This window comes from Toxorhynchites rutilus, chromosome 1 (genome assembly GCF_029784135.1).
Source record: "Toxorhynchites rutilus septentrionalis strain SRP chromosome 1, ASM2978413v1, whole genome shotgun sequence".
In the NCBI taxonomy this organism is placed as follows: domain Eukaryota; kingdom Metazoa; phylum Arthropoda; class Insecta; order Diptera; family Culicidae; genus Toxorhynchites; species Toxorhynchites rutilus.
The window spans coordinates 107,325,091-107,335,029 of NC_073744.1; the positions used below are offsets into that span (position 1 = coordinate 107,325,091).

General features: G+C 43.3%; 2 protein-coding genes across 2 annotated transcripts; one reads left to right on the forward strand and one right to left on the reverse strand.

Moving 5' to 3' along the window:
• Positions 1–514: 514 nt before the first annotated feature.
• Positions 515–5,731, reverse strand: LOC129761282 (uncharacterized). The gene has a single exon (XM_055758995.1). It carries the CDS (start codon positions 5,729–5,731, stop codon positions 515–517), a length of 5,217 nt encoding a protein of 1,738 aa, XP_055614970.1.
• Positions 5,732–8,013: 2,282 nt separating this feature from the next.
• LOC129761283 (putative uncharacterized protein DDB_G0282133) lies at positions 8,014–9,831 on the forward strand. Its single transcript, XM_055758996.1, has 3 exons — positions 8,014–8,721; positions 8,780–8,923; positions 9,403–9,831. Exons 1-3 carry the CDS (start codon positions 8,014–8,016, stop codon positions 9,829–9,831), a joined length of 1,281 nt encoding a protein of 426 aa, XP_055614971.1.
• Positions 9,832–9,939: the final 108 nt, after the last annotated feature.

Here is a 9,939-nt window from a genome sequence, read left to right on the forward strand (position 1 = left end):
TTGACCCAGTCAAACACTGTCTCCTACAGCTGGTGCAATTGAACCGGATTGTTCAATTGCATTCACGCGATGCTGGAAACTACTTCCGAAACGCACTGTGATCCGTCTCGCTCTCCTTTTCACTAAGGACGGGCTGAGAAGTCTGGTCACAAGTTTCACTATATTCGGGATCAGGTTCTTTGGAACTATAAAATAACCGGCGGACTTCGACCTCAATGAACCTTTTGGATTGGAAACGAAATAAGACTTTATTTACATGTCTGTATTCTTCGGGATTCTGACTTCAACTAACTTTACGTGGAGCTTTCAAACAAGATGGTACATGTATGTGATCATTAGATCGTTTAGATCGTTTTCATTCTGGTATGAACTTGAATGTAACGTAGGTAACATATGACCCTAACTTTAGCTACTCAAGGAATTCATTTGAGGTACACATAATTTCAATTTAAATTCATTTTAATATTTATACTAAATACTAAACACTCCGGCCACCTTAAAATAGTAACGTATTTTAATTACTACACGGACACTGCTGCGTACGAATCGATGAACTGTCTGGCGTCGAAGATATTGGCTCATTCTCAACGTCGTTCACGTTTGATGGCATTGGAAGAAGTGAAAGTTTGACGACAGGACGGACAACATTGTCTGCAGATGCCGTCTTCAAGGTGACGACTCTAACGATACCATCATGAGCGGGATGAATCTTCGTTATGCGACCCAACATCCACTGGGCTGGGGGAAGGTTGTCGTCCTTAATGATGACTAGTCGGCCCACTCGGATGTCAACGGGAGGTTTGATGCCTTTTGATGAACGGGCTTGCAGCTGCTGTAAATACTCGGTGCTCCAGCGCTTCCAAATTGCCTGGAGTCGTTTTTGCATCAGCTGCCAACGGTTGAGCTTGTTGTCTGGTAATTGCTTGTAGTCGGCTTCTGGAATCGATTGCAGGTTCGAACCGACCAGGAAATGACCCGGTGTAAGAGCCTCTAGATCCGTTGGGTCATTGGACATCTCAGTTATGGGCCGTGAGTTGAGGCACATTTCGACCTGGGCGAGCAGGGTCAGCATTTCTTCGTGGGTGACGGTTGTATTACCCACTTCCTTCAGAAGATGACTCTTCGCCGATTTCACCGCCGCCTCCCACAGACCACCAAAGTGAGGTGCGCGCGGTGGAATGAATTTCCACTTGATTTCTGCATTAGCGCACCAGTCGAAAATGAGTTTTCGGCTGCTGTGTACGGCCCGCGTTGAGAAGCACACGAATAAAGCGATGTATGCTTTGACTGGTCCTGCTCTACGGTGTGGACCACGTAAGAGGATCGGGCCGCAATAGTCGACACCGGAGACTGAAAATGGCCGCGACGGTGTCACCCTGGAGTTAGGTAAATTTGCTGTTGCTTGCTGGATCAATACCGGTTTTCTACGGAAGCAGGTATGGCACTGGTGGTACACTTGACGCAATAAATCTCTGCCTCGTAGAATCCAGAACTTCTGTCTGATGGTGGTCGTCATCAGCTGCGGTCCGGCGTGCATTAGAGTTCGGTGGTAGTGATCAGCAAGCAGGTGTGCCAGTCGGTGTTTACTCGAGATGATGATTGGATGCTTCATTCCTTCGGGAGAGTTGGAGTCTTGAATACGACCACCAACCTTGATGAGGCCGTCCTTGGAGAGCATTGGATTGAAGAATTTCATAGGGGATGTTTTGTCAACTGGTCGTCCATTGCGTAGTGCTTTCAGCTCCGTCGGAAACGTTTCACGCTGGGATAGTTGACACAGAACATGTTCAGCGTCTTGAAGATCGGATGCAGTGAGATGTGTGTGTGGCTCACATGGTGTCTTCGAGGATGCCGCACAAGCCCCATCAGGATGTTTCTTGGCAGCTGTTGCGTGCAGTACACCCATGTACCGCAGGAAGTATGCCACGGCCTTCCGTAGCTTAGTATACGACGAGAAACAGTTGAACAACCAATCGCACAGTTGATCCGTGGGAGATATGAGTGCCGCCAGGCACACTTTACATTCTTCGACGACAGCCTTGGAGGATGCCACGGAATCGACGAGTTGGCTTGGCCAATGTTTCTTGGTCTGCTTGAGCCAAGCAGGCCCGGTCCACCATCGCTCTTGGTGAAGAAGTTCGGCTGGAGTGAGGCCACGGGATATATCATCGGCCGGATTGTCCTTTCCTGGCACGTGGTACCATGGATGACCAACTGTCGCAATTTGAATTTTGGACACTCGGTTGCCCACAAAAGTTTTCCATCTGTTGGGTGATGCTTTCAGCCATTGAAGCACGGTCATGGAGTCTACCCAGAAGAAAACAGGAAAGTTAGATTTAAGCGAGGCAATTACCTTCAGGAACAGGTCTGTAGAGAGAACTGCAGCACAGAGTTCCAAGCGGGCAATGGAATGGCGGGTCTTCAATGGCGTGACCCTTGATTTTGCTGCAAGCAGGTGGACGACAACGTTCTGGCGTTGATCTTCGGAACGCATGTACACGCATGTACCGTATGCCCTTTCGGAGGCGTCTGAGAAGAAGTGCAATTCGAAGCTGGTAGCACCGGCCACCGAAACGAATCGGGGGATGCGAACATCGCTCACCAAGTTCAATTGGTAATGAAATGCTTTCCATTCATCTTGGATCCTTGTCGGAAGTGGATCGTCCCAAGCGTAGGAATTCCCATCGTTGTTCTTCAATGCCCACAAGCGCTGCATAAACTGCTTGGCTGTTGAAATTACCGGACCGGCAAGGCCCAATGAATCGTAGATCTTGGCAATGTACGACAGTACATTCCGTCGGGTGAGTTCGACTGCAGGAGGTGTAAGTTGGATCCGAAACCGCAAAGTATCGGAATGCGGTTCCCATATAAGTCCGAGTGTAGACACCGACTGCTCGTTGGCGAATTCGTAAACCGGCTGAATTGCCAATTCCTCCGATGGTATTTCGGCTAGGACTGCCGAACTGTTGGAGGCCCATTTCCTCAACGGAAACCCGGCGGATTGCAACATAGCACTGAGCTGTCGACGGAGTTCTACGGCTTCTTCGGGTGTAGATGCACCGCTGATGAGGTCGTCCACGTAAAAGTCTTCGAGGACGGCCTTTTTGGCCATCGGAAAGTTCTCGCCTTCATCTGTAGCGAGCTGTACGAGAGTACGTGTGGAGAGAAACGGCGCAGAAGAGGTACCGTAGGTAACGGTCTGAAGCTCGTACGTGGAGATTGGATCCGTTGGCTTCTGTCGAAAAAGTATTCTGAGGAGTGGTTGATCGTTGCGACAAACTGCAATCTGACGGAACATTTTTTCAATGTCCGCCACAAGACCGATTGGGTTTGTCCGGAAACGCAATTTAATTGACTGAAGATCCTCTTGAACGATTGGCCCGACAAGCAGAAGATCATTGAGGGAACTACCAGACGACGTACGGCAGGACGCATCAAATACGACCCGTACTTTCGTGGTTGTACTGCTGGCTTTGAATACGGGGTGGTGTGGCAAATAGTAGTGGTAAATGGAGTTGTCCACCGGATCCTCGAGCCGTCGCATATGGCCTAGCCGTGAATATTCTTCCAAGAACTCGTGGTAGGCTTCCTTTACGGATGCATCATGTTCAAGTTTTCGCTCCAAGCATAGTAGACGTCTTTCGGCGATTGCACGGGATTCACCGAGTTGAATGTAAGGGTCCTGTGATTTGGGAAGAGACACTACATATCTCCCGTCGGATTTTCTAGTCGTAGTACCCTGATATAGCTCCTCGCAGGCGATCTCCTTAGCAGAATAGATTCGGTCGGACTGCAAGGATTCGAGCTCCCAGAACCGTTCCAAAAGAGATTCCAGATTTCGAGTGGTGGCGATGTGGCAGACCGGAGTAGTTGGTGGAGTTGTGCCGTAGCATCGACCGATTACAGCCCACCCGAAGACAGTCTCGAATAGTACTGGACATCCTTTCCCGAGGATTATTCTACCACTCATAATGTATTCGTGGAATTGTTCGATTCCGAGTAACAGGTCGATAGGACTCGACACGTTGAATGCAGGGTCAGCTAATGGGAAGTTTGACGGGATTTTCCACATGGATATGTCGACATTTGACGTGGGAAGTTCAGAGGTTGGATTCGGTAAAACCAGGAACTCTAACTTGCTGGAAAACTCGTTGTTCTTGGAGTGGATAGTGGAGATGACAGACTGGGTAACCGTCACTGTTGTTTCACCGATGCCAGCGATGGGAACACGTACTCGATCTGACTGTAGACACAAACGACGAGCCAGCTTCTTTGAGATGAAGTTCGACTGCGAACCAGAGTCGATTAATGCTCGAGCAGAATGTTGTCTTCCAAATCGATCCTCGATCCACAGCGAAACAGTGGACAGGAAAACAGTTGATGGGGAACTGCTATGAGCAGGAACGCTTACTTCGGGAACCAAAATACCCGATCCGTGGGAATTCGCTTGTTGTGTCGGGTACTGGGGTGTTGACTGTGCTGCAGGGTCGCTCGAGGATTTGTGCAACAGCGTATGGTGGCGTTCGTGACAATGACGACAGGTGTACTTGGAGTCGCATCTCCGTGCGATATGCGACGATTTGAAGCAGTTCCAACAAAGTCGCTTCTGGGAAATTAGTTCACGGCGCTGCTCAACGGTCATTCTTTGAAAGGCTGAACACTGAAACAATAGATGCTTCTCCGGGCATGCAATGCAGGATGGTGGACTTGGACGCGAACTTGCGGTAGCGGAGTTGGCAACCGCCTTCGTAGTGGGGAGCTTTTTGCTGAAGGAATGGGGACCGGCCACCTTGGCTGGTGCTGCTTGAGAACGATGTTGGATCTCTGTTGACACTGTTTGCAGAATCCGAATTCGCTGGTAGAGAAACTCGATACATGCTTCGTACCCAACATTATCCGACTTTGCTGCATACTCCTCCCAGGCTCTGAAGGTAGCAGGGTCCATTTCATAGGACAACATACAAATCAGTGGAGTGTCCCACGTTTCCACCAACTCACCAAGCTTCGCCAGTGCCTTCACATGGCGTTGAAAATCGTCTACAAGATGATGAAGATCCTGTGCAGATTCTTTCCGGATTGGAGCGAGATCGTGTAGTGTACGATACAACTGTTTTGTTAAAAACCGCTTGTTATCATAGCGCTTTAGGAGGGCTTCCCAGGTGATGACATAATTGGCTGCCACTATATCCACCGTCTCGTAAGGCGTACGTGCCTCACCCTCTAAAGACTGGAGCAGGAACTGCAGCTTCGCTACCAGTGGAATGTCCTTGACGTCATGTACCATCGATTTGAAGGTGTCACGAAATCCTAGCCACCGTGAATAGTCGCCGTCAAACTTCGGCAGATCTATTTTTGGCAACCGTAGGTGGAAGCTAGTAGGTTGAGCTGGAGCTGCATCGTGTACATTGATGGTTGAGTTCAGGTCCAGCAATCGCCTGTTCATCAACCATCCCTTGGTTGCACAGTATCTACTCTGGAACTGGTGGCGTTCCTGGAGATGCTTCACTAACGGGGCGTCTCCATTGTCCATCCTTTCAATTTCGGATTGAACCTTCAAGCAGTCCTGGAAAGCCTGGTCGAGTATCTCCAGCCACACTGGTACTTGTGGGAAATCTCGTTCTTCCTCGTAATTATCCATGAAGGCTTTCACTGTCTCGAGTGTTGAAAGTAATGACCGTCGAAGAGTTAATTTGTCTTTCAACTTTTTATCCTTCACTTTCATGGTGGCCATCTCCCGACGTTGGCGTTATTCGAACGACCACAACAACGAAAATAGATTCACAAACGCGACGGAACGTGGGTGGGACGGTACGTAAAACTTCTTCCCGTATAGTCTTTTTCTTCGACTCTTTCCCGACGAGGATGTTTCGGTCACCAAGGAATTTCGAAAAAACACTGCACAGTTACCGAATTGCTAAACACGGTGCACTACCCTCCCGAGCAAAGGATATAAAGCGTCCTTTCAATTGCGATCGATCGATCGAACAACGTATCGATCCAACAATGCTAGCGTAGCTTGGCTTGAGTTAAATCGCGAGAAACAATAGATATTGTTCACCTTCACAAAGGGTCAAAGTCACTACTTAGTCTTCGACACTGAACAATTGCAATCTTCTTTGCTAATTGTCTCGAACAACGGATGCACTAACAATGCCTATTGGTTTCACACATCGCGTGCAAAATGGCAGATTCCACACCGAACCTTTGTTCTTGACAAACGTGGCCACAATCACTTTTTGGTCCCCGGAATGTCCTTCGCATCCGGTTCGAAGGACCAATGTTTCAGCGGATTACCCGGATTGTCCGACGCGAAGGCTTTCTCAACGGCACTAATGGCCTCTGGGCCTAAAAACGTGAATGCCACTTGTTTCAGCCGATTACCCGGAATGTCCGAAGCGACATAGTGCTTCACGGCACTATTGGCCTTTTGGCCCAAAAACTTGGATGCCACTTGACCCAGTCAAACACTGTCTCCTACAGCTGGTGCAATTGAACCGGATTGTTCAATTGCATTCACGCGATGCTGGAAACTACTTCCGAAACGCACTGTGATCCGTCTCGCTCTCCTTTTCACTAAGGACGGGCTGAGAAGTCTGGTCACAAGTTTCACTATATTCGGGATCAGGTTCTTTGGAACTATAAAATAACCGGCGGACTTCGACCTCAATGAACCTTTTGGATTGGAAACGAAATAAGACTTTATTTACATGTCTGTATTCTTCGGGATTCTGACTTCAACTAACTTTACGTGGAGCTTTCAAACAAGATGGTACATGTATGTGATCATTAGATCGTTTAGATCGTTTTCATTCTGGTATGAACTTGAATGTAACGTAGGTAACATATGACCCTAACTTTAGCTACTCAAGGAATTCATTTGAGGTACACATAATTTCAATTTAAATTCATTTTAATATTTATACTAAATACTAAACACAATATATATATATATATATATATATATATATATATATATATTCTGGAGTTTATATCAATTATATCTTTTTTTCCCAATAACGTCTAAAAATACACAATAGCAATATAACAGATATATTTAAAAAAAATAGTCCTCACATACTCCTAACGTTTTCTTTTAAATTTCCTTGCATCTCTTTATCCATAATATAATCGTCTTCTATTTGAGAAGAAGATTGTTTGGATCTGTCAAATTAACTAATTATATTTATTTATTGAAATTGATATTATGATATGAAAAATAAATGAAGAAAGGTATTGTTGTATTAGGGATAGTGAATGCAGCAATTGTTTCAAAAGATAGAGTCGGGAAAATTCAATGTGCGAGACCTGAAAATATACGAATTACTGTGATGTTCATATATAAATAAAAAAGACATTAAATATTATAATGATACAAAACTATGAACTATGAACTTTGAGAATATTAACTATACCTTTGTTATCGTGTTTCCATGTATCAAAAGAAAATGTATTTTTCATCAAATTATCTCAATTTTACCCGTTGAATTAAAATTAAAATTATGAAGATTTTTTGTAAACTGATGCTATTAATAAAAACCAAAATCAAGTGTATTCATAATTATCAAAAAAATAGATCTCTATTTTAAACATGGTTTAATTAGTCATGCGTTTTGATAATTTAATATCTACTGTTTCATAATGCGTTGGTTCAAACTTGCATTGATGTCTGAATATATATTTGAAAGCGAAGAAATATGATATTGCTGTATTGTGCAGTTGTGATTGAGAATTTACGTACATGAAGATAAGAATTGTTATAAAAGGGATTTCTGGAATTTTTTTTTCTCCTTCCGAAAATGAAATTCAAAATACAATAGAAAAAAAAATGTATGTTTTATTTACGATATGCATTTAACAATTTTCCATTTGAGAAGAAGTTGCTGAAGAAGAAGCATAAAAAGTTTGGCTCTATTGAATTAACATGGTTAAAAATCGTCCATAATATATCCATGAAGGCTTATCATTGGTACTCATAGTAATTTTGAATCGTTGGGTTTTGTTTCAATATAAAAAATGGATTTCAAAGTTTCATACGAGCGATTCATTCAAAATGTGAAGTACCAGTTAATAAGAATCGAGAAGAACATTGAGAAGGAAGTTTCCGAGTGGGAAATTAAACTTGCCCCATCAGATCGAGTTAGCGTCAAAGCGAACGTGCTCGATAGCAAGGGTACAACGTTTAAGGATCACGAATGTAAACTGGAATCTAAAATCGTCGAATTTGAACAAAGAGTTGTAAAGCTTGAAAAGGAGAAGGATCGCATGAAATTAGACATACTGAATCTCAAGCAAGAAAAAAGCGTATTATCGAATAAGCTGAATCATTTTCAAGAGCTAAAACTATTCGAACATAGATTAAATAAAATTCTAGAACGAAAAATTCGTAATAAGACTGATTTAAAGGCACAAGTTTCTAATAATTTACAAGAGATTGGTCGATTGGAGAAACAGCTCAAAAATGAGAAAAATTTCCACTCAGCTATCGAGAAGGAGAAAAAATCGCTGGAGAGAAAAATCGAAGAGCTACAGAGACAAACCACCGAGTCGAATAAAGCAAATCCCCAAAACTTAAAGCCTCTTAAAGCCAAAAAGATGATGAAGAAGAAGAAAGCAAACCAGGAAAATATTTATAAGTGTAAATCCAGGCTGAAAGAGAGTAAAACGAAACTAAAATATGCAGACCGTGAAAATTCCCAATTGGCTGAAAAAAACTTTTTGTTGGTAGAAAGCAACCGGAAAACATCTGAAGAGATAAAAAAAACTGCGAACATCGTTTCAGGTAGTCGAGGATGCCCTCAAGCAAGAGAAAAAGAAAACCCAGGAAGTAATCACGCTACTGGAAAAATGGAAGGAAAAATTTCACGAACTGGAAGAAAAAATTCAAACGACAGTGCAAAACCAGGCTGCATATGAATTTCCAATGGTAACGGCGATACAATGTATCCCGGAATTCCATGGCAAATCAGAAGAGTTGCAGCCTTTTTTGATGCAGATTGATTATTTTTCAAATGCCTTTCCTGAAAATGCTGACCAAAAACCACTACTAAATGTAGTATATACAAAACTAAAAGGCGAGGCTCACATGCGTCTTCATGATATACAAGGCGACACATGGGCCAATGTGAAACTGAATTTGAAAAATAGTTTCCAATTAGTATTGGAACAATAATTAAAGAGATCGAAACACTAAAACAAAGCAGTCACGAATCTTATAACGAATACAAAATTCGCGCTAAAGAATTATATAGGTTCGTAAGCGCTCTGCCGGAACACGAAAATGAGTCGTATGCGAACACTGCTTTGAGGAAGCATTTTTTAGCGGGTCTCAAAAGTAACGCTTTAACCTTGACAGGAAAGTCGCAACGGGATAAAACATTCCCAGAATTACTTGACTGGTTTCAGAAAGAAATCGATGAGGAGGAAGAACTACGCGAGATCCACAACAGACTGCAGTCAACAAGGATGAGAACATCGCAACAACAACAAAATAATTACAATAGAAGCACACAAGCCAACAACTACAACTACAATCGTAATAACAAAAACAACAGAAGAGGAAATAATAACGATTATAGAGAACAACGCAACAATTATCGAGGAAATAACAATAACTACAGAGGGAATAAGAGCAATTATCGAAGAAATAATATCAATTTTGGAAAAAATTACAACAATTATCAAGGAACTCGAAACTTCGATAACAATAACGGCTATAATAATAACAACAATTCCAATCCCAACGAAAACTATAGGGAAAATAATAGAAACGGGGGTTATTACAAAAATAACAACAATAATTACAGGCGACATAAGGATAACCAGAATAGCTAAGCTATCTCTGTTAGGGTAGCCATGGTTAACAGATACAAAAGAAAAAAAGATTATTTAGGGGGAAAATAAATCGGTGAAATAATTAAAGAGGATAATGGAATTACAGAA